The sequence below is a fragment of the Hemiscyllium ocellatum genome, chromosome 17 (genome assembly GCF_020745735.1).
Source record: "Hemiscyllium ocellatum isolate sHemOce1 chromosome 17, sHemOce1.pat.X.cur, whole genome shotgun sequence".
In the NCBI taxonomy this organism is placed as follows: domain Eukaryota; kingdom Metazoa; phylum Chordata; class Chondrichthyes; order Orectolobiformes; family Hemiscylliidae; genus Hemiscyllium; species Hemiscyllium ocellatum.
Window position 1 is genome coordinate 16,695,304 of NC_083417.1, and position 24,880 is coordinate 16,720,183.

Sequence of the window (24,880 nt, forward strand, 5' to 3'; positions counted from 1 at the left end):
GCTTTATTTGAAAGGGAAGAATCCCAGAGGATACAGTTGAGCTCTCCTGACAGCAGTTGCCTGCCTGGATGTGAAATCCCAGGAATTTGATAGAGTGAGAGTAATGGCTTCTTCTTCACAACCTTTGACCTGTTGGGATGAGACAGGCCCTCTTCTATTTCTCCTCATTCCAACCATGTGGCAGGACAACCCATGCTGTCTCAGGCACACCAATAAAGCTGGGTCCCTCCACCAGCAGCACTCTGCACTCCTTCGTATTATTTTGGCAGAATGAGAGACGATGAAAGAAAAGCTATCATTTTGTAACGGTGTGTTGCTTTAAATGTTATCAGTGAAACATTCCTGTGGGAAAATGATAACTTTTCTTCTCTGCAGTTTATCACCAGGTGACTTGACTCCTTCTATAAAACCCACAAGTAAACACATTATTCTATCAGCTTTTGTCAGTGTGTTAAGTAGTTTAGCACAGTACTACATGCCCGACCATGAAGAAGACATTGATCACATTATACACAGGATTTTTATTGAATCTAAAAAGCACGCCAACAGTGTCAGAACAGCAGACTGTATCCGTGTATTTATTCAAATAAAGGCCTTTGACCTGAATGTGTAGGTTTGTTTTTCAGCAATATGTCAGCCGCTTTAGGGGAGCTCTTCACTTTGTAGGTGTGAGTCAGTCTGCTGTGAGATTTTTTTTACTGCTTGCAGGTTAGGAATGCAATAGGATTTGGCAGAGGGAAGAGGCAGTGAATGCGGTATCTTTTTTCGTATAATTTTGTCCTTTTCTTTGAAAGAAAAAGCTGCACTTTTTTTTTGTGTTTTGAGCTGTGAGGAGAAATGAGAAGGAGCGCCAATTAAATGCTTTAGTTCCACAAACTTCAGGCGAGATGCCTGAGCCATCATTGCAGAGTCCTAATTAGCAGCTTTGGGTGAGAGGTCATTGGTAGCTCAGCCGTCTTGACAACTCTCTTATCAAGTGCAAAGAGAGAGGGGGGAATAGAGTTGGTTCATGGGTAACAGAAGAGGAGGAGGAGGAGGAGGAGAGAGAGGGAAAGAAAGAGATAAAGAAAAAAAAGGCTTCCATAATTCAGGACTGGCCCAGTGCAGAAAAAGCTGTGCGAGGCGTTAAGTGGGATCATCTCAGTCTGTGTCTAACATGAGCGATTGGCATTTCCCCCTGCAAAGCTGCACGCTTCTGTCGCTGCTGACTCCCCAAAGAGAGCATACGTACACATAGTGAGTGAGTGAGAGAGAGAGAGAGTCTCGGCTGTCAGAAAGCTAATGTTGTGTGAGTGAAGTTATCAGGCTCTGTGGGAGGCGGAGGACCGCAGCTGCAAGGGGACTCCTGCTTTTCGGGCAGCGCTAGCCTGACTCAGGGAAGAGTAATGTAGGGGGCTCCTGTACCAGACTCTGATGGTTTCTCTTTGTCACAGCCCAGACAATATGATCGAGATGAAAAGCTGGTCGTCACTGCTCCAGAATCTCAGTAAGTACCGCTGGAGCGATTGAGCACTTTAATGAATTGTTAAGGGACTGTCGCTGCTCCCTCTGAGTGTTAAAATTCTTTATTCCCTCAAAAAAAATCCCCTTCCCTTTGTTCTCCTCTTATCCAGCTGTTGAAAGACTGCACATCTGCATGTAGTATTGCGATGTAGAGCAGGGCCATGGTAATTCATTATGTATGCACTATTTAACATGACTATGATCTGTAACTAGTGTCACTTCTGTTTTTTTTAAAATATAAAACCCACAAACAAAGGCTTTCACACCAAATACCTGACACCAGCCCTAAGCAGGTCGCAAACCTTTGACCTTTGCCCCTGACCCTGAGACGGTGCCCTGTTAATGCTGAGTGAAGGAGCTGGCCTGATGTCAGTTCTTTCTGGAGAGAGATAAATAAATTGAGTCTGCTGAGGCGGAATTCGAGATTACCTTCAGTCCTGGGGAAAGAAGGATAAGGCGACTGCTTGTGTCTTTTTTTTCAAAATTCTGAAATCTCTCCAGTAAGTTATTCCATTTATTTCAGAGAATTTAAAAAAAAAGTACAGCTGTTGGGATGTGTGCCTGTACTGAATCACATAATCCCTTTAGGAAACCGCTCAGGCTCATCTGATGGAAGATTACCATTCAACTCATTGACTCCGTGATGTAGGATCCTGTTAAGTTAAACACGATGTGATGCTCAGTGTCACACGTTTCCATCCCTCCCTCGCTGCTGTAAAACTTTTCATTCAGTCTCTGCTGCCTTAAAGCTTTCAGTGTTTTGACATTTTATTTAGGTAGCTCGCAAAACTGCCCATTCCATACGGCATAAAAATTTAATGTTAATAGACTGATGGGCAGAGGCATAAAAGCCTAAAGTGACTCTGTTGTGTTGTCCGTCAGATTACACAGATTGCTGCACTGAGCAGCATTAAGGGGATGAGATGGGGGCTTTTTATAAAAAAAACACTGTGAATAGGAATTAGATGAGACAGCCAAAATGGATCCAGGTTGCTTGGTATCAGGAAGAAGAGGGGGAGAGGGAGCCCGAGGAGGAATTTTACCCTCCAGTGCAGCAGAGGGCAAAAAGGCATCACTTAAGGTTCATTGCTATCAACGCTCTTTTCCCAAGAGGATTAGCGGCTGTGGCAGATCAGAGATGATGTTTGTACAAGCTGCCTGGCTAGTGAAACGCCGTAACAGGCTCCCACAGAAATAATGCATCATTATTTTGTTTCTTTCAGCTCGGGGGGTCAGAGCGAATCCGCTGGCATCTAAAGAAGGTTTTTGAAGAGGGATCTCAGAAATGAGCCAGTAAAAATGTTTGCCCTCAATCATCAAAGTGAAAAAAAAATCTGAATTCCACAGTGGATTCGGTTGTTCCGACCAGGGGGGGTAGAGAGCTACATAGGTCAGGGTGATCACAAGAGCCGATTCCTTGCTTGTAGTGGTCACCACCAACTCCAGGTTAGGGTGGTGCAGGATGGGGGAGTATGTAGGTGGCTGAGAGTTGGCAATCCGCTGGCAACTCACAGTCATGGGAGCGAGGTAAATTCAAACTGAGAGACAGAGACTTGCTAATTGTGATTAAACTATTTAAAATGACAGTGGTGAACTTTGCCAGGGATGCAGGGGGGTGTTTGATCAAAACACCTTCCCAATTTTCTACCCATCACGAATGCATGATTTTGTCATTTTTTTTCTTCTTTTAATGAATGCCACATTTCTCTTGTGTTCAAATGTCAAGCAGCACGTGGGGAAACTGGTTTGATGAGGGTTGTACAGTTCTTCCTGTTACGACACTCTCCGCACAGATTTATGGCAACTGCATGAATATTCAGAGAGGTGTGGCTGTTAGATCCAACCAGGTACATCATAAAATCTTCATAGAATCCCCACAATGTGGAAGCCCATTGAGTGCGCACTGACTGTCTAAAGAGCGTTCCGCTCTGATCCAACCTCCTCCCCTTTCCCTGTAACCCTGCATTTCCCATGGCCAGTCCACCTAACCTGCACATCCCTAGGCCATTTCCCATGGCCAATCCACCTAACCTGCAAATCCTTAGGCCATTTACCATGGCCTATCCACCTAACCTGCACATCCCTAAGCCATTCCCTTTGGCTAATCCACCTAGCTTGCACATGACAAGGCCATTCCCATGGCCAATCCACCTAACCTACACATCCCTAGGCCATTTACCATGGCCTGTCCACCTAGCCTGCACATCCCTAGGCCATTCCCCTTGGCTAATCCACCTAGCTTGCACATGACAAGGCCATTCCCATGGCCAATCCACCTAACCTACACATCCCTAGGCCATTTACCATGGCCTGTCCACCTAGCCTGCACATCCCTAGGCCATTCCCCTTGGCTAATCCACCTAGCTTGCACATGACAAGGCCATTCCCATGGCCAATCCACCTAACCTGCATATCCCTAGGCCATTTACCATGGCCAATCCACCTAGCCTGCACACCTTCGGACTGTAGGAGAAAACCAGAGCACCCAGAGGAAACCCACACAGTCAATGTGCAAACTCCTCAAACATAGTCACCTGAGGCTGCAATTGAACCCAGACCCCTGGTGCTGTGAAGCTGTAGATTTATCAGAATCCTCATGTGCTTAGCAGGCATAAGAGTTGAGGCTGAGTTGGGTGGCTTTTCTAATTTCCTTTTGACAGCAGCTCATTGGGAACAAGGATAGCAAAAACGGAAACACTGTTACCTGAGGGGCCCTCAGTTTATTACCCACCTTAACTTTTACCTGAAGCCGGAAGATGGGAGAGCAGGAAACCACCTCAAATACGGTGATGTGAGAGCCTTGTGGCCAGGTTTCCAACTGTTAGTGAAACCCACACCTTCGTTACTACAAGAACCTGTTTCTGCAGCCTGCATGTAGGCTGTCCAGCCACATCCTGCTCAGGGAAGATCAGCACAGCTGGCTAGCAAAGAGTTCAATTCCATGATTCCCAAGAAGCCAGTCACAGTGCCAGGAAAACTTTCACTGACTTCAGAAGAGTGGTCAAGGTCAATGAATACGTTTTCCAGTGACACCTCTTGGAATATGCATACTATCACACATATACGCCACACACGGTCACGCACCCGCACGGTCACGCACCCGCACGGTCACACACCCGCACGGTCATACCCCCGCACGGTCATACCCCCACACGGTCATACACCTGCACCGTCATACACCCCCACTGTCAAACACTCACACCGTCATACACCCGCATCGTCATACACCTGCACCATCATACACCCGTACCGTCATACACCCGCATCGTTATACATCCACACCATCAAACACTCACACCATCATACACCCGCACCGTCATACACCGGCAATGTCAAATACTCACACCGTCACACCCACACCGTCAAACACTCGCACCGTCATACACCCACACCGTCAAACACTCGCTCCATCACACACTCACATCGTAACACACCCGCACCGTCATACACCCGCACCGTCTTACACCCACACCGTCAAACACTCGCACCGTCATACACCCACACCGTCAAACACTTGCTCCATCACACACTCACATCGTAACACACCCGCACCGTCATACACCCGCACCGTCTTACACCCGCACCGTCTTACACCCGCACCGTCATACACCCGCACCGTCATACACCCGCACCGTCAAACACCCGCACCGTCATACACTCGCACCGTCATACACCCGCACCGTCATACACCCACACCGTCATACACCCGCACCGTCATATACCCGCACCGTCATACATCCACACCGTCAAACACCCGCACCGTCATACATCCACACCGTCATACACCCGCACCGTCATACACCCGCACCGTCTACACCCGCACCGACATACACCCGCACCGTCATACACCCGCACCGACATACACCCGCACCGTCATACACCCACACCATCAAACACCCGCACCGTCATACACCCGCACCGTCAAACACTCACACCGTTATACACTCACACCGTCAAACAGTCACACCGTCAAACACTCACACCATCATACACCCACACCGTCATACACCCGCACCATCATACACCCGCTCCGCCAAACACCCACACCATCCGTCATACACCCGCTTTGTCGTACCCATACCGTCAGTAACGCACGCCGTCATACACCCACACCATCATTATCCCATACCGTCAATGACCCGCACCGTCATACACCCACACCACCAAACACCCACAACGTCTCTCTTAGCCACGCATGCACAGCATCTCTATCACACACATGCGCATGCGTACACACACACACACACTAACGCAATCACTGTGTGATCAGATTTCATGCCTGACAATTTGATGTCCCTCCCCGCCTTTACTCTCTCACATCTATCCATGCTGCATACCTCACAGCCATGTCTCCAAGCTTCCTACCATTCAAACATGACAGGCACTTTACTCAACATATTACAATACACCAACTGCCACTGTTTCCTCTCTCTGGCAAGACAAGATTGCAGACAACACAACACAATCACAGGGAACTGGTGGGAACAGAGCTTCCAGCACACCCTGAGCCTCTCAGCAAAGTAGGTGGTATGAATCTTTTGGGTTGGCAGTGACTGAGACCCTCCTTTCTTATTCATGTTGTTAGATAGAACTGGGATGGAAAGGGTTTTGTTTTGTGGTATTTCAGAGTCAGACGTGCTCCATAATGAAGGAATGGAATGGTGCATGAGAGCAGTGGGGAAGCAGGGTCTGATCAGTCACCCTTCGAGCAACCAACCAGAGAGTCGAGGTCTCTCAAACCACTGACCTGTTGCCTCCTCCACTTCCTCCTGAGGACCACACTCAAAGCCTGCTGTCAAGAGCTGTGCCCTTGTGAGAGGGCAATTACTGAACAAGTGATGTTACCATTGTGCCACCATAGCCCCTTGTGTGATCATCCCACTCTGTACCTTGGTGCATGCACAACTCCACCTTACCATTGTGGTTGCTAACATGGCGGGTCATGCTGCAGTTGAGCAGAGTTGGCCTGGCGGCCATTTCTAGCAGCTCCTTGAGCCCCCGTGGCAGTGACAGCAGCAGCACCGTGCACCTGAATGTTATCATGTAAACATTTAACCTGGGTCATGAGATTCGAAACACTGACGAGAGTCAGCGTGATGCCAGAACCTTGTACCTTTTACTGCTCTTATGATTTTCATAAAGACCACATCGGTTCAGGTGGCAGAACGCAAAGGACTGTTCAATTAATTTAGAAACCTTATGAAGCATTTGAAAAGGAGAGCCTGAAACTAATAAAGGGGAGCTCTTCTGTTTTCCCAGCCAGTGCGTTTAAAATCGTAAGTAGGCATTTTAAAGAGCTCAGTAGTCGTGTACCTACCTCTGAGCCTCTGGGTATGGCTCAAGCCCCACCTGCTCCAGGGGTATGGTGTAACATCTCTGAAAAGCTTGATTCCGGTGAAAGTAATCACATGCAAAAAGCTGCCTGGTGACTCCACGATTACAGGTTGCCGGGTCAACAACAATTCCCTTTCTTTTACCCTCCCCCAACCCTTTTGAGCTGGCTGTTCTGGATGGGCTAGGGGTGTTTATCGGCTGCTGATTGACCCGTTGGAGCTGGGTTCACCCCAGCGAGGCATTCAGTCTGAGCAAGGTCAGACAGGGGGCAGACACTGTGACCCCCGCACAGTCTGAGCGTGGTGACCGTATCATCTCAGGAGAACAGCCAGCTGCTCTGCTTCTCGTTTCATCGTTCCCTGAGATCTTTCAGTGAAAAGGGCAAGGAGAGTAAGTGAAGGGCCTCCCACGTGAACATTGTGCCACCGTGGGCTGGGCAAATCATCTCTTCCCCCTCCCTCCCCACAGATCATTGGCCACACTGTACAAAGCACTGCACAGAGCACTCAAACAAAGTCCAGGTGCTGCTTGAAACACAGATCTCCAGTGGGGGAAAAGTGCCGTTCCAAGGCTTCACCACCATTCACCGCAGGGATTATGCCCCGAAAATTTACTCCAGCCTGCCACTGGAGTGAGTACCTAACAAATGGCATTAAGATTGGGCTTCATAAGTGGTGCCTTCTGAAGCCAAATAGTTTGCAAGAGAAAATACTGTCAGGCATTACAGATGTGGTACAGGCGAACTGCTGATGTCTGCAGAAACAGTGAAATAAGGAAACGGCTGATTGATATCGGTTCCTGTGTCATCACAGTGAGAATGTGTTCTGGTAGTTATTAGCAACACAACTGAACAGTGATTATTTTTACAGCAGCTTCTGCATTGAAATGGGGATTAGATAAAATTGCATAGGAAGAGGCCATTTGAGCCAACTGATCCATGCTGGTGCAAATGAGTCTCCTCCTATTATAATTTATCCCAAACCTCCCTCCCACAATGCCTTTATCCGGCTTCCCTTTAAATGTAACTATGCCATTTGTTTCAAATCCTTGTGGTAGCAAGTTCCATATTCAAGGCACTCTGTAGGCGCCTTGCCTGAAAGGGTAAGTTTAAGCTCCTTTTTTTTCAAAAAAATCTGATGCAATTGAGTCGACCACAAGGTCAATTTCAGGTCAGTTTCACACATGAAAATCAAACTGATGAGTAATTCCCGACCTATCAGAACTGACGGGGTAAGTGAAATTATCATCAGGAGATCGTATCTTCTGGAAATTCATATAGAAAGTCGCCTTCTAATACTTGTCACGAGAAGAGTTGGTGTGAAAGTCAGAAAAGTGGCTGCAGTTTTTGTCTGCTAAGGACAGCATTTGGTATTATTAGTTTAGATTGTATGGGCCATGATTGAAAGTTATATTTACAAGATCTACAAAGCACGTGTTTTTAGCCTCTGAGGCTCCCAGTATCACTTGGTAATTACAAAGATTATGGTTTCTGCATGTCATATGAAGGATGTTAAAGGGTAGTTTAATAATCTGTTCCTCCTAGAGTTTAAGGTTCATGTGGATACAGATATAGGGCAGGATGTGGCATTGACTGATGGCCTGTTGTGGTAAACTAGCCAGCTGAACTTACTGCCAAGGTATCCCAGCATCGAGCAGCAACTTGAACAAAGGGCCATACGGTGGTGGAGAGCAGTGACTATATACCTCACTACAAAATGGTGTTCAAATCAGATGGTGCAGGGCATTTTCAGTGGTTGGATAATTTGCTGGATCAGTCTGTGGCTCTCTGGCTCTGAAATGATTTTGATTTTGTTCAATTGCATTCATGGTCCAAGCTGAGCCACAGACCTGACCTTCACCCTGCTTGGGATTTGGCTCTCTTCATGTGTTTTTGTCGGAGGGAACTCAAGGGAGCTCCTCCCCTCTCTCCTCTTCAGCCCTACCATGGAACTACACAGATTGTGCAGCACAAAGCTAGGCCATTCTCATGCTGACCCACTTAAACGTAGAACCTCTACAGTGTGGAAACAGGCCCTTTGGCCTAACAAGTCCACACTGATCCTCTGAAGAGCAACCCACCCAGACCCCTACCTTATTTCCCTACATTTGCCCCTGACTAATGCACCTAACCCACATATTCCTGAACACTATGGGCAATTTATAATGGGCAATTCACCTAACCTGCACATCTTTGGATTGTGGGAGGAAACCGGAGCACCCAGAGGAAACCCACGCAGACACAGAGAGAACGTGCAAACTCCACACAGACAGTCACCCGAGGCTGGAATTGATCCCGGGTCCCTGGCGCTGTGAGGCAGCAGTGCTAACCACTGAGCCACCGTGTTGTCCCATTGGTGGAATGTGGATGTAAGTCTGCGGTGCAGAGCATAACTGCGACAAGCAGAAGTTCTGTTCCACGTGACGCTGCACCTCCTTTTCTTCCTCTCACGTTATTAGCAAATCCTTCTATTCCTTTCTCCCTTGTGAGCTCATCTCAGATGTATCTATGACACTCATGGCTTCATACCGTGGTGAATCCTATATCCTAGTGACTGTCTGGATAAGGTGGCTTTTCCCGAATTCCTGATTGGATTTCTTATTAACAGTTTTCAACTTGGGAGCTCTAAAGTTGGTTTCCAGTCAAGGTTTTGTTAGGGGGAGGGGAGCTACTTTGGAGAGCTCAACGGGTGGGCTAACATACCCCCTCACCCCCGCAGTTCAGATTTCAATGGCTACTTCTGCTCAATGCATGTTCAGCATGCATTGAGTTCTGGGTAAAAACAATGACTGCAGATGCTGGAAACCAGATTCTGGATTAGTGGTGCTGGAAAAGCACAGCATCCAAGGAGCAGTAAAATCAACATTTCGGGCAAAAGCCCTTCATGTTTTCTCTGTGCATTCGGCAAAATTGTAAATGTGTTCTTTACGAAGAACGCTATAATTTAATGAAAACAGAATCATATTTCGATGATAGTAATTGACCTCATTTTGGGGCAGGGGAGAGTTGTGTCGGCCTCACCAATTCACCCTAGACCGGTGTTACACCAGGAAACCTCTACAGGTCATTCTTTTGCAACAAGGTTTCCTCACTGTGGTCACATCTAATGATACTTTCAAACAAAAATTCTGCAATTTTACAGACCATTGCATCCCTTTATATTTCATATTTGCTACACTGAGGTGAGAGACAGTGGAACTCCTTTCTTCCTTGGCTGTTATTTTGATGTTTTTTCCTGGTGGTCAGTCTTGTGATCTCCACCCATTGGTCAGGCTGACCTAATTTGCCTCCGGATAAAGGGAGTTCTTCCTGGTATCACAGTCAAGTTATCCCCTGCTTCCCCGATCAATGTCACTAAAGCCGGTCTGGTTGGAATCATGTTGCTGAGTGCAGATGAGATACCTGCACTTGAGTTGGCTATTAAGTGCTACAAAATGTCGGAGATAGTGATAGGCACTACATAAATGCAAGTCAGAGTGAAGAGTAGGAATGTTGTTGTGGGATTGGGGAGAGATGACATTATAATCCCAGTCTGGATCTGTCACCACCTGGTGGAAAGCATGTTCCTGGCTTAAGTCTAGGATTGTGTTAGTTTCTTTTTATTTATTCATGCATTGTAAATATTGCTGGCCAGGTCAGTATTTATTGCCCATCCCTAATTGCCCAGTGGGCAGGCTACATTGAGAGCAAACCACATTAAACCTACATCCCATCTAGGCTTGACCAGGTAAGGATGGAAGTTTCCTCCCCTCAGGGGATTAGTGACCAAGGTGAGTTTTTCCTGACAATCAGCAATGGTTTCATGGTCGTCATTAGACTCTTAATCCCAGATTTTTATTGGATTCAAATTCCACCTTTTGCCGTGGTGGGATTTGAACCCATGTCCCCATGACATTAGTTAGGTTTCTGGATTAATATTCCAATGATAACACCACTTGGCCATTGCCACCCCTTACCATGACACTCCCAGCCACCCCTCGCCCACACGCCTCTCCGTCCAAGACTGAAACAGTCCAGTCCCACTAACACCAGCTGCTTTCATTCCCAAGGTAGGAGTGGCCAAGCAGTTGGTGTGTACAGACACCCTTTGCCAGTGGAAACCATGCTTTCATTATGAATCGTAGGAACAGTCTAAAAAACACCACAGCTCACAGAGCTGTGCAAGGCTCCGAAGAGTCAAACCACGACCAGGCTGTTGTCTGCCAGAACATTCAACTTGACAGTGGTGCCTTCAAGAGAAGAGACTCAGTCACAGAGGCCTTGCAGCAAGGTAGTACAGTTGTAATTGATTTAATGGGTATTGGTGCCAAACTGTTGCTTAATGTAGTAATGGTAATACTTAACAAGCTGTGATAATGTTATCTTGCTCTTAAGGTCAGATTTCACTGTGGCAAAATGGAGGTCACGTTACCAGGACTTGACTGCACTTGTGTAAAAGCAACAATTGTGAGTGTTATGGGGAAGCAAGATAAAGGAGAGAGAGAGAGAGAGAGAGACGAGAGAGAGAGAGAGACACGCACACAGAGAGAGAGAGAGAGAAAGAGAGAGAGCACTTTGATTCTTTATGTAAAATGAACACAGAGAGAGCTACTTTTGTTCCTCAGGAGCTTGACTCCTAACTGTGGTGATTGTAGTGAGATTAGTAAGGTGGACCTCACAGAATATGAGTTCCCTGATTGGTGCCATTAGTCTGGTCCAATCAGGAGCCCTGGCTGACAGATAAAAATAGGAGTGTCAGAGATTCTGTTCACTCTTGAGTGTTAGCTCTGAGGGAGCTGGATCAGTGTCAAGGACTCTTCATGTGTACATAAAGGCGACTTGGTGACGGGATACTGACCTCCATGGAGTTATTCCAGTGGGAACAAGAGTGGGATTAACAATGATGTAACCATGAAACTGTGCCGACTAGCTGAAGCCCAACTGGACTTCAAATAGGCACTACAACTGGCTTTGACATTGGCAAGTGGAGCATATGAGCTGCAGGGTATTCCGATGGACGTGGACACCCTGACCAGTCTGATTGAGCTTGGGGAACACCACTGGAGTGAAGTGTGCAACCGCACCAGTCTTCAATTGCAGAGTCTCACTCAGGACATATCAGAATCAGAGAGACTCAAGGTCAGCCCGCAGCAAAACCCCAAAACAAAACCAAGCCTTGACCAAATGGTTAACATTTCCTTCAGGATCCAGGTTGGCTAGCCATTGTAGTTGGTGGTGGTATGCGGACTCGAGACGGCAAAAGAGCCCCACTCGACTTAAATTAAGTAAGAAAACTGAGACCGGTATCCCATCGCCCAGTCACCCTTTATTTACAAGTGGAGAGTCCTTAACACTGATCCAGCTCTCTCAGAGTGAACAGGATGGCTGACACTCCTCTTATCTGTCAGCCAGGGCTCCCTGATTGGATCACATTAACAGCCCCAATCAGGGAACTCATATTCTGTGAGGAGCGCCTGGCTGACCCTGTTACAGTCACTACATTTCTCCCCTTGTGAGTCCAAGGTGATAGGCCGATTTTGTTATTGTAACTCCTCCTGGGGTGTTTTAGCACCAGGCCAGATTTGTCCAACTCTGCCTCTGACATGGGCAGCGGGTAACGCACAATAACTTGCCTCTTGCACCCGGAACATCTCAGAAGAAATCATTTTCCTCTCCAGGCGGCAAAGGCTCAGACGCAGCAACATTCACCGTGTCCACCCCAGATTCTGAAATATCTTCAACACGTAAAGGAGAGGGAGAGCCCATGGATTCTGAAACAGTCGGAAAAGGCTGTTGAACTTCGAGGCCTGGTTGCGGGTTTGTAGCTTTCACGTGGTCCACGTGCTTGTTCAGGATCCTCACACCGACACAAACTTTATATGTCACTGGACCTGACCTTGTGTTGACTGTGCCTCTTATCCATGCAGGGCCAGTCCCATGATTCCTACACCAAACTTCATCTCCTGAAGTAAACTGCCTCTTGCTTGCTGGAATCTTGTGTCCAGCATCGGCATTGCCAATGCTGCTTCACTAACTACAGAGAGAGTTGGTGGCTGGGCGAGAGTTTGAAGCAGACTGATTTAGCATGGGAAATGTCGCTGGACATGACCATTTGAACTGCTTGAACCAACCCGTCACGAGGTTGGGTCGCAGCACATCCTCCCCGCCTGCATCGTGGACAAGGCTCGGAAGGTGTGTGCACGCGTGTGCGTTTCTTTTTGAAAGGTCTGCGCTTTTCATGTAAGGTCTGGAGTTAAGAGGGCAGCCGTTCATGCTCGTCTCCGTCCAGCTATGTGGTGACGCTGGAGGTCTGTCTGAGTGTGGAACCAGCTGGTTGTTTCACACACCTCAGGGAGATGCCACGGTGTATTTCCTAAAAGCTTCCCTGGCTACGGCTGAATGCCTGCAGCCAATGGATGCCAGGGGGCATTGTCAGTTTGGAGACATGCCGAGCTGGTAACACGCAGCCTTCAGTCTCTATCGCTGCTAATTTCCTGAATGCAAGTGAACGTGCTGATGGATTCGTGGCTGAGACTGTGGCTTTCAGATTTCTGCATTAATAATCTTTCTTTCATTCTGTCTCCAGATGTCTCTAATTTATCCACTTATTCAGTCAGGGTCTGACCTGCTGTTCCCCTTGTCAGTGCTAATGCTGTCTGATGACAATAAATTTTGACTTGTAATAACATTTCCAACTGAAATTAATTGACCTGGCCTGACTCTTGATCGTGACCCCTTGCCCTCTGCAATTGGGAGAAGACCCTAATAAGTGCATCTCAGCCCTTTGCGACACTCTGGAGGGATGAGGAAGGGGATGTGTTGGTACATTCAGACAAGAGCAGACAAAGGTATTGCTTAATCTCTAATCAGCTTTGGAGTGCTGCACAGGAGCGGCGACTGATTCCCGACAGGGACAAGTAATCACCCCAGCTTTACAAGCGTTAATAGGGTCTGTGTCCGCTTGCTTTCACTAGGGAGCAGTACATTCAACCGCTGCTGAATAAATGCGGAATAATCGACAAGGCGTGCGATAGAGACAAGCAGTCCTCATTTTCCGCTGCCTGAATAGTGCGGCTGAAAATTTCCTCTGTGCTTGTCTTCGGTCCCTATATTATCACATGGACCTGGGGTGTCGAGCAAGTGTGACAGGCAATGGTAAAAAGACAAATGATTTTTATTTCATTTGTGGGTTTTAACTGCATCATTAGTGCCATGAATTTTATTTTTCCCTCAACTTCACTCCTGTCTTATCAGGCTATCAGAGGGAAACATTGTAATCCCACCCTGATTCCTGAGCAAGCTGTGTCTTCCACATTCAGACAACTGCCCTGAGCACTTGCAGAAACAGCAGAATGTACTCAAATAACATTTCTGTTCACATCACATAAACGATTTGGATGTGAACATAGTAAGTTTGCGGATTACATCAACATTGGAGGTGTAGTGAACAGCCAAGAAGGTTCCCTCAGATTACAACGGGATCTTGACCAGATGGGCCAATGGCCCGAGAAGTGGCAGACGGAGTTTAATTCAGATAAATGCGAGGTGCTGCATTTTGGGAAGGCAAATCAGAGCAGGATTTCTACACTTAATGGTAAGGTCCTGGGGAGTGTTTCTGAACAAAGAGACCTTGGGGTGCAGGTTCATAGCTCCTTGAAAGTGGAGTCACAGGTGGAGAGGATCGTGAAGAAGGCATTTGGTATGCTTTCCAAATTGGTCAGTGCATTGAATGTGAGAGTTGGGAGATCATGTTGAGGACATTAGTTCAGCCGCTGTTGAAATACTGCATGCAATTCTGGTCTCCCTGCTATAGGAAGGATGTTGTGAAACTTGAAAGGGTTCAGAAAAGATTTACAAGGATGTTGCCAGGTTTGGAGGGTTTGAGCTACAGGAGTAGACTGGGCTCTTTTCCCTGGGGCATTGAAGGGCTGAGGGGTGACCTTATAGTGGTTTATAAAAATATGAGGGGCATGGATAGGGTAAATAGATGAGCTCTTTTGCCAGTGGTGGGGGACTCCAAAACTAGAGAGCACTAGGAGCCTTCCACATCCAGTAGAGTTTCACCTGCACTTTCACACATGTCATTTATTGTATCTGTTGCTTCCTGCTGTGTTTTTCCAGCATTTTGACACAGAATTCCAGCATCCACAGTAGTTTGTGTTGGTTTTGGTGATGTTGGTCAAGGGGGTAAACATCGGGGAGAAGGTCACTGCCTTTCTTCAAAATCGTCCCGTGAGATCTTTCCCTGCCACACCAAATATATTCACACTCTACCTGCGAGACAGAATCTCAATTTAACATCTTGTTGCGAAAATGCACATTTGTGGTCATGCTGTCAGAGCACGGGAAGTGCCCTGGTTCCATCTGGCTGGAGTTACAGCAAACCTTCTGACCGGCGGTGAGAGTGCTCCCCTCGAGGCATGGTTGACATGGGGTATGTCTGTGGGTGTGTGTATCTGTGGGTGTGCATTTGGGTGTGGGGATATGGGTGTGTGGGGGTGTCTGTGGGTCTGCGTGTGTCTGGGTGTGAGTGTGCCAGTGGGGGAGTGTGTAGCCATCTGTGGGGGTGTAGGTGTGTCTGTGGGGATGTGAGTGTGTCTTGGGTCTGTTTGTGTGTCTGTGGGTGTATGTGGGTGTGTCTGTGAGGGAGTGTGTAGCTGTCTGTGGGGATGTGTGTGTTTGTGCGTCTGTTCGTGTGTCTGTGGGTATTTGTGTCTGGGTGTGGGTGTGTCTATGGGGGGAGTGTGTAGCTGTCTGTGGGGGGTGTGTGTGTGTCTGTGGGGATGTGTGTGGGTGTGCGTCTGGATAATTGATAACCCTTCTGATCCTCTCCCTGCTTTACAGATATTCCCCCCTCCCCACCCCCCCCACTACACTCTCTGAGAATGCAGAGAACAATCCCAAATGGGCCCAACTGTAACTGATTCTTGCTGAGAGACACCGGGGTCCAGGATCAAGGGCTGAATGGTGCTGGGAGTGGGAACCTATGGTTGAAGGTGAAAGCCAGATGATCGTGTGGGGTTGTTTGCACTGATTCCGGCCAATTTACAGTTTACTATAATAGCCATGGATCTGTAAGAGCAACGTCATTTCCCTCCATTGCCTTCACTTGAGCATCTTTATTGCCTTGCACATCCAGGCTGTTTTACTTTTATTGGTTATCTGGCAGTCTCAAATTGGACAGGGCCAAGAATCGCTCAAAGATAGGCTCTGATCATAATCTCTTCCTCCCTCTCTCTCTCTCTCTCCCCCTCTCTCCAAATGCTGACAAGCTGCCCCATCCTCCAGCATTCACCTAGACACCTCAGTGTTTGCAGTGCATTGGTTCTCTGGGCCAACGTGTTCTATTTGACTCCTCTAAACTTCGGAATAGTTTTATAAATACTTAACAAAAAAAACCTCAGAACAAATGCTCCCTTGTGAGTTTTGCCGGGCTCTCCAAGCAGTTGACAGGAAGTTAATCGTAAATTCCTGGAGATTCCAAGGCAGTCCTGTGGGTGAGGGGAGCTACCCTGGTACTGCAGTGAGCTGTTAATACCACCCTCTCTGAACACAGTGAAATCCAGAAGAACTAATCCTATAACAATGCTATTGAAATGATTCTCAAAGTTCAAACAGGCATTGCATCAATCTTTCGGACCCACTGGAACGCTTTACTGCGGGCTTAGTTGGAACAGAGAGCGTAATTCATCACAAAAATTGGTACATGACAGGGTAGACTTCCAATGTTCTCTCAAACCACCAAAGAGACATCTTAAAGTATCTTCAAAAGACCACACACAAACACAGTGGGGCTGTGCTGACATTGTGATACTCCAGTGAATTTCCTACATTTGTGTTGATGGAACTAATGTTGAACTGGGTATTCAAGAAATAAGGATTAGGAGCCAGGGTAGGTGCATTGTACACACACTGATTTACGCACACTCCAGCATTAAGCAGAATAGAGCTGAAGGACTACCGAAAATGGGAAAGCAGCTCATCTGCAGCAATGTCCTGGAGAATGCACTGTGGTGCAGCCCCCAATGCTATTCCCTCGCAAGCATTTCCAAAGTGGTGAGTCTGGAACTCGAGGGTCTGCAGTGGAGCTTTGAAGACCTCTCCTGACACAGTTCTCTGTTGAGTAGCAGTTTGGCTGAGAGACAAATCATGGTGTGTGTCCTTCATTATTCTGGTAGAGATCTGCCAACGCACCAAAGCCTAGAAGTGAACGTTCCTGAGCAGTGTGAGAGAGTGCAGCAATGAACCCCAGTGTCGGTTTACATTCTGGTGTGTGTGTGTGTGTGTGTGTGTGTGTGTGTGTGTGTGTGTGTGTGTGTGTGTGTGTGTGTGTGTGTGTGTGTGTATACACCAAGTGTGACTGGTTCTTGTTTACTTTGTGTATCTTTGCCAGTTGACTGCCCTGTTTTATACTTTATAACAGCGATGTCACCTTGAGAGAAAGCACTGTAGAGTGCTTTAAAACCTCTCCAAGTTGAGAAAGGCCCTTCATAAATGTGAGTCTTTCTTCTCGCTCATTTCCCAGAGGCAATGTCACCTTTCCACCTCCAACCAAGTCTCAGGTGGACAGGCCCGTGGTCAGCTTCCCTGCTCCCTCACCAAATCCCTCAACCCCAGAAACTACCCCACTCCCCAATCAAAAATCTCTTACTTGCTCCTTGATCCTCCGCTTTCCTGGGAGATCTTCCTGCAGCCAACAGGACATCTCCTGTAGCACTCCTGAGTGTACGAGCCTCCAACCTCTGCATGGCTGACAGCTTTCACTGGGTGAGAAGGTTCAAGTGGCTGCCAGCTGATGCCCTCAAGAATGCCCAATTGGCATGTGTTTCGTTGCCTGGCGAGACCCCCCATTTGCCTGAACAAGATTCCACCCATTGTCTCTTTTCAGGCCTTGGGTACATTTGTTGTGGAAAACTGATTGACCAGTTTCATTACATCGGTTAGATTCATAACAGAATGTACATTGTATCTTCGTTCAAACCCCCTCCTGCTTGAGAGAAAGGGGACTTTTTGTTCTGTCCTGCTGACTGGTGAGTCTTCAATCGCTGTGGACCACTTCAGCTGGACAAATGGAAAAGCTTTTGCTCAGAGACACATCCACAGGGCCTGAGACTCAGCTGCGAATCAAGGCTAGTCGGGTAAATCAGTTCTCTTCCCCCTCCCTTGATGGTGTGGCTTACCCAGTTGCCTTCTTCATGGACTTCCTGTATCGCTGACCTGGATGACTGATTGCACATGGTGAACAGGTTCCTGACAAAACTGGATCAAATCAGCAAAGCAAGAGCTCATCAGCTCTGGGTGTACTAAAGGCAGGAGTGAGTCATGAGATCACCCTCACTCCAACTTTTGACAAAAGGTTCAACAGGGCTTCTAGAAACTAGAATCCCGAGATTCTCGTTGAGATTCTTGGCTTGTTGAGAGTCACAAATGGCTCAGTGGATTGTGGCACAGACGTTTGTGCTTAGTGGAATGCACACACGAGGGATGGGTATACTTCGAATACTGAATGGCCTGGAGAGAGTGGATTTTGAGAAGATGTTTCCATTGGTAGGAGAGACTAGGACCCGAGGGCACAGCCTTAGACTTAAGGAAAGATCTTTTAGGATGGAGATAAGGAGAAACATCTTCAGCCAGAGAGTGGGGAATCTATGGAATTCACTGCCACAGAAGGCTGTAGAGGCCAAGTCTTGAGCATATTTAAAATGGAGATAGATAGGTTCTTCATTGTAAAGGGGATCGACGGTTTCGGGGAGAAAGCAGGAGAATGGGGTTGAGAAACCTATCAGCCACAATTGAATAGCGGAGTACACCGGATGGGCTGAATGGCCTAATTTCTGCTCCTGTGTCTTATGGAAGTTCGAGACCTAGATTTTGGCATGTACAGAATTAGAATAGACATAGGGAGAGCGATAAGGATCCTCTGGGTCCCTCTGTGTGAGAACAATCAGCTGCAAGAGGTAGATCTTCTTTCCTGGGGAACAATCCAAATTTGAGCTCTGAAGGGAGTCCTTGTGATTTTCAGTGCCCTTCAGTGGATGAGTGGGAAGTCAGCAGGGGCTTAGGACGGGTGGAGACAGGGCGTATGTGTTTGAACCTCCTGTAGTCCTGAGTTCGGGATATTCAACTGCCCCCACAGACCTCCAGTTAGAACCTAGAATTGTTTTCTCATCAGCCTATTCAGACATGTTAGGAGGCACCTCTGGAGAACTTGAACCCGGGCCTCCTGGTTCAGAGGTAGGGACACGACCACTGCACCACAGGAACCCTCCGGTTAGGGCTGGATTGAAAACTCAGTTGAGTTGCTCAGGCATCCCGATGTCAATGGTTTAGCCATTAACAATGGCCATTTTGAAAAGAGCACTTTTCTCTCTCCCCACCACCCCCCCCCCCTTCAGTTCCCAAATGACAGAAACCTCCGGTACAACTCACCATCTTTGGTGAAATGCAGGAGAAAATGGTAGCATGAGGAAAGCTGTAAATTATTCATGAGTTTATGTTTCCTGGGAGCCATAAAAATAATATTTAGTGCATGCATGCTGTCTCCATGCAGAAGATCTGGAAGGAGGTTCAAAACATTAAATACAAGAGCGCTTCTAACTGATTGCTTTCCTTATGAAGTGACAGAATTCAGTTTTCATAAGGAAAAGAAATGCTACGTGTCAACGTGCATTCATTTGGAACAGTTCCAAGTCAATAGCAGCGTTTAATCAGATCGCTTTATGACAACCTAGCTTTACAGCATAAATTTTTGAGACTGAAAATGTATTGTGAAATAATAAGATAGTGCGCTAAGTTAAAATGGAGTGTATATTATTACAATTAAAGGCGCATTCTGTGAAATGAAATGATAGTGTACACTCACGTTTATATTCTGTAATTCTGCTGCAGCTTCCGAGCGATTCCCCAAGAGATTAAATGGGGAAGCATGGACTCTTGTGCTATTTCTCCAGGGTCTCCAATGACCTTCCATTTCGCCTTTGGCGATAGATCAGGGACCCACCCCCCCCTCCTTCGGAAATTCACCTTTGCAGCTGCCCTAGCCTTGGATTGTGAGGGAAGGTGGGGAAGTGTTTCCTTTGCTTTTACTCTTTTGCAGGTAGTGGGCATCACTGGCTGGGCCAGCATTTGCCATCCTCCATAATTGCCCTTGAGAAGGTGGTGGTGAGCTGTCCTCTTGATCTGCTGTAGCTCAAGGTGCACGTCTACTCAAGCTGCTGCAGGGAAGGGATTTAACTGGTTTTAAGCTATTTTCTAATTAACCTTTATAGGGCATGTTATTACATAGCTCTGGACCAGGTGGGAATTGAACCCAAGCCTCTTGGCATTAAGGTAGGGACACTACCACCAGACCCTTGCTTAAATTAATAGGGGCAATACCATAGTCAGTCCACAACTGTGCGTTGTTCAGTTTCTATATCTTCTTGTATAATAATTTGTGCAATTTTATTTCTGGATGTGCTTTATATAATCAACCTGTTCAGAGGTGATATTTTACACCCCTCGAGCAGGTGGGACCTGAATGTTGGCCTTCTGACCCAGAGTTAGGAACACTACCACCACACTACAAGAGCCCAATTAGATGTTTTCAAATCTACATGTTCAAAAATGTTATGAAAGACATCTGGAGAAGTTGAGATTTGAACCTGACGCTATCACTGTACCACTGAATCGCTAAATGAGTCACACAGGGTCCTGCAACTCTGTTAGCATTTCATCTCCAGTGTGACAGCCTCCAATAAAAGCAAAATATTGTGGATGCTGGAAATGTGAAACGAGAATGCTAGAGAAGCTCAGCAGGTCTGGCAACACCTGTGAGGAGAGAAACAGAGTTATTATTTGGAGTCCAGGAACAACTGTTTTCTCAGGTGGAGTGCCAGTTTTGATTTTTTGTACTTGAGCCCTGAACTAGGGCCCTGAACTCAGAACCTTGTGAACTGAGAGAGTCAGGAGAGCCACCAACTGTGCCAAAGTGACACTTGGCACAACAGTACCGTGGAGGTGACCACGCCATTGTTTATTGAGCGTATTGGGCAGGACAGGACCACCCTGTCAACTGTGTGCTGTGAACCAGTTCCACATTGTTTTTTTTTCCTTCAGATCACTCTTTCCAGCACACCGTCTTCCGATGGCAATGGCCTAGTGATATTATCGTGGACCATTATTTCAGAGACCCTGCTAATGTTCTGGAGCTCTGTGTTCAAGTCCCACCATGGCTGATAGGATTTGAATTCAATGAAAATCTGAAATTAAGAGTCTAGTGATAACCACAGATCTACTATTGATTGTCAAAAGCTCCATCTTGTTCACTATTGCCCTTTAGGGAAGGAAATTGCCATCCTTACCTAATCCATTCTACATATGACTCCAGACCCACAGCAATGTGGTTAACGCATAACTGCCCTCTGGGCAATCAGGGATCGGAAATTACTACTGGCCTGACCAGTGATGCCCATGTCCTGTGAATAAAAATATTTTGTATGCCACTTCTTGAAACAAATAGGAAAATCATGGTTTGACCAATGGCAAACTCTGGACAAAAGGAACCTGGAGAAAAACCAACCAAAGGAAGGCTTTTTGATGGCATAGAAAGGCAGGTGGATCTTAAAAACAGGGAATAAATGCAAGCTGGTTAGATAGGTGAATGAAAGATCCTCACCCATTCTGGCTCTGTTGCAGTTTGTGTGGTTCAGTGAGTGAGATTTACACAGTGGCACAATGCTTTGCTGTTAGTTTTACTGTTCCATGGGCTGATAGGGTGGGGAGGTGGGGGGGTGGGGAAGGGGTAGGTGTAAGCACTCTTCATCTCGATTAGATTCAGTGCCTCATGCATAAAGGACAGATTGATTACATTTAATGAGCCTGCTCAAACCATCAATACTTGAAAGTCTTCTTTATATCAAAGATAAAGCAATGATGGCTGGATTGTCACTTTCGACTTTGCTGAGCGCAGGCTTGCTGGCTGTACATCAATGTTTTCACAATTGTTCTCATAATTGCACAGCTCTCTCTGGAGGCGATCAGCCCCTGCTGTATCGCCGTGCCTGACATGTGTCTGAACTTTGTATCTCCACTGTGTGGCTTGTTAGGTTTCAAACTAATACTGCAAATTAGATTCTCATTGAATGAAAGCTCTGAATGGATAATAAACAACACTTGAGGACGCTGTTAATTGTATTCTTTGTGATTTGAATTCAGAGCAGTGAAAATCACAAGGAAGAGAGCTTCGCCCATTTGATGTTGTACGTTGTGTCCTTAGTGCATACAGGCATTTGATACTCTTTGACCTCAAATGGCCTGGTTTGCATTCGAGGGAAACAGGTCAGACCTTATCCCTAAGGGATAGGTGCTTGCCAACTCCAAGCTCCACAGAAAGGAAATTTACATTTATGTAGTGTTACAATTATGAGATTTATAAGGTGGGATAAAATGAAGCAGGATATCCTGTTCTGACACCTGACTGCCAAAAGGCTTGGGGGTTAAGGATTGAAGGGAGATCTGGGTTGTTTTTTAGAATCATAGAATCCAGACAGTGTGGAAGCAGGCCATTCAGCCCATCAGGTCCACAGCAAGGAGAAACCCACCCAGACCCACGCCCCCTACCTTATCCCTGTAACCCTGCATTTCCCATGGCTAACCCACCTAGCCTGCACATCCTTGGACACTACGGGCCATTTAGCATGGCGAATCCAGCTAACCTGCACATCTTTGGATTGTGGGAGAAAAATAGAGCACTTGGAGAGAATCGATGCAGACATGGGGAGAATGTGCAAACTCAGTCACCCATGGCTAGAATCGAATTCAGGTCCCTGGCACTGTGAGGCAGCAGTACTAACTACTTGAGCCACCCTAAAGGAGGAGGGAATAAAGAGTTCATGCTGAGAGAGAATACAGTAGCAGCATCTGTGTTTACAGTGGTTAGTCAATCTCCAAAGTGACAGGAAAATATTGATTTTAAACAGTCATGTCTAAACCCTCCATTTGTTGATGAGGTAGAATAAAGTTGGAGTGTTAAGAATAGGTGATCAGTATTGTTTCCTGGATTTAGGGTCCACATGATTCAAATTACAATGACATTGGAGAAGGTAAAGATTGGAATATATTTCTGAACCTTTGCAGAGACAGGCAGTCTGCTGGGTGCTGGGGCAGAGGTCGCACTAGGAGCCAGGGGTCGGTATGGTTTGCTGTGCAGAACTGTTTGAGCAGTGGGGGGACAGGGTTCATGCTTGAATTGAAAAGATCTAATTCGTGGAAGTTTAAAGTGAGGCTGAAAGATTTACCTCATTTGTGCTAGAGGGAGAATTGCGAGGAAAAATCCACAGTGTGAAAAGTTAAAAGTTACTCGATTAGGAAAGGAAAGAAGTTAGCCTTCGGGAGGTAAAAATTACTTTAAAGTGGATCCTGGAAAACGAATGATTACTTAATGAACAGTACAAAATATATAGAAGTGTTAGCTTTAAGACAGAAATGTTTGATTCTGCAGTTTAAGTATATATTGTTTACACAAAATGGTGTTTAGTCAGTTGTGCTTTTAGACTGTTTGTTATTGTAAAAGTCTTAAATCTTGAAATCTTGACATGCCATCCTTTTAGCTGTCAACTCAGTGTTTGAATTGCTTTTTTTTTTAAGAAAGGTTATTGGTCTCTACAGAACCATAATAGTGGCATTCATGAGTTCAGGTGGTCCCAAAGCATTTTACGTTCAACTGACTTAAGGTGAAGTAGAAACCAATTAATGAAGAGCAAGGCCAACAAACAGCAATGTGGTAATGACCAGATAATCCACAACTTCATTCAGATTGATTGAGGGATAAGCATCACCCCTTTGCTCTCCTTTGAGGTTATTCCTTGGGATCCTTAACATTTACAGAGGAATCCCATTTGTCTGAACATCGATTATCCGAATTATATATTCGGACGGCAAGGTCCCGATGCTTGGCTAAACTGTGCTATCCTGCATTCAATTATCCGAAAGTTTGATTATCCAAACAAAACACTCCCCGCCCGTGTCATTCGGATGATCGAGGTTCCTCTGTACTTAGCGAGGTAGAAGGTTGAATAGCACCTCCAGTTTTGCAGATCTCTCTGTGTGGTACAGAGCCAGATTTCAACCCAGATGTTGAGCTCTGAAGTGGGACATAAATCTAAGACATATGGTCTTGGATGTGAGAGCTCTGGCACTAATTTGTGGCTATAATTTAACATGCATTCAAGATGTCCTTCTCCTGCCATCCACACCAAATTGGTGGGATAATGCAAGATGCTTGGTTTGTCAGATGCATGCAGTATAATGATTTAATTTCATTGATTATTTTGCCCATATCGATATTCAAGGTTGTGGGTGAACATGGAATAGCAAGTAATTAGTCATAATCAGTGATGGAGTAAAGAGCATATTGTAATTTATTGCTTTACTGCACTCTGTAGCTGACCTGACCCACACTAGAGGAAAGCCCCTCATCACCACACCACAGGCTGGAAGGCAAAGCAGCCCAGCTTCACGAGAACATGGCCTTTGGCAGTTGGTGCTGTCGGAATTGTGGGAGCAAGTCAAACCTCCTCTCTCACCAGTCAGGCCCAAAACCATCAAGCAGCTTTCCAAGGAGCTGGCTCCGAGTCAGGCAAGCATTTGGAACACTGGGTTGAATTTTCACCTGGTTTGGCAGCTGCGTAGACTAAGTGTGTGTTCGGCCTCTCAGAATTTGCCTCTTTGACGACCACAAATGGGTGGTGACAATCGCAGAAGCCGAACGCACGTTTGGCCCATCATGGCTGCACCACTTCCAGCTGGCATCATGCCCTGATGCCAGTCTCCGTGTTTCTCACCATCCCCTTCCACATTATTTCCATCCAAGTAATCATCCAATTGAATGCCCGGATTGAATCAGCCTTCTCCACATTTTAAGGAGGTGTACAACTCCACTGAGTGAAACCACATTTTTGGAAAGAATTTTAAAGCACTGGCTAAAGGGAGGGAAGTCCCAGCAAAACACAGGCAAGACATTGTATTAACAAGTTAAAAACTTAAACAGTAAGATTGTTATTTAATTCCATGATCTGATTTGCCCTG

General features: G+C 46.5%; 1 protein-coding gene across 8 annotated transcripts in view; it reads left to right on the plus strand.

Annotated features, from left to right (window-relative positions):
- The window catches only part of gse1b (Gse1 coiled-coil protein b), a 336,737-nt gene that overhangs the window by 88,223 nt on the left and 223,634 nt on the right, over nucleotides 1-24,880 (plus strand). For 4 of the 8 annotated variants that reach the window (XR_009645607.1, XM_060837957.1, XM_060837958.1 and 1 more), the window contains exon 1: nucleotides 1,349-1,486. The exons of 3 other annotated variants lie outside the window; for them this stretch is intronic. Coding sequence is in view for 3 of the 5 variants with exons in the window: in XM_060837957.1 (XP_060693940.1) it covers nucleotides 1,414-1,486 (73 nt within the window). In the remaining 2 variants the exon portion in view is untranslated. Of the gene's footprint in view, nucleotides 1-1,348; nucleotides 1,487-6,755; nucleotides 6,780-24,880 lie in introns of those variants that run through there. One more of the 8 variants, XM_060837966.1, reaches the window with a different exon arrangement.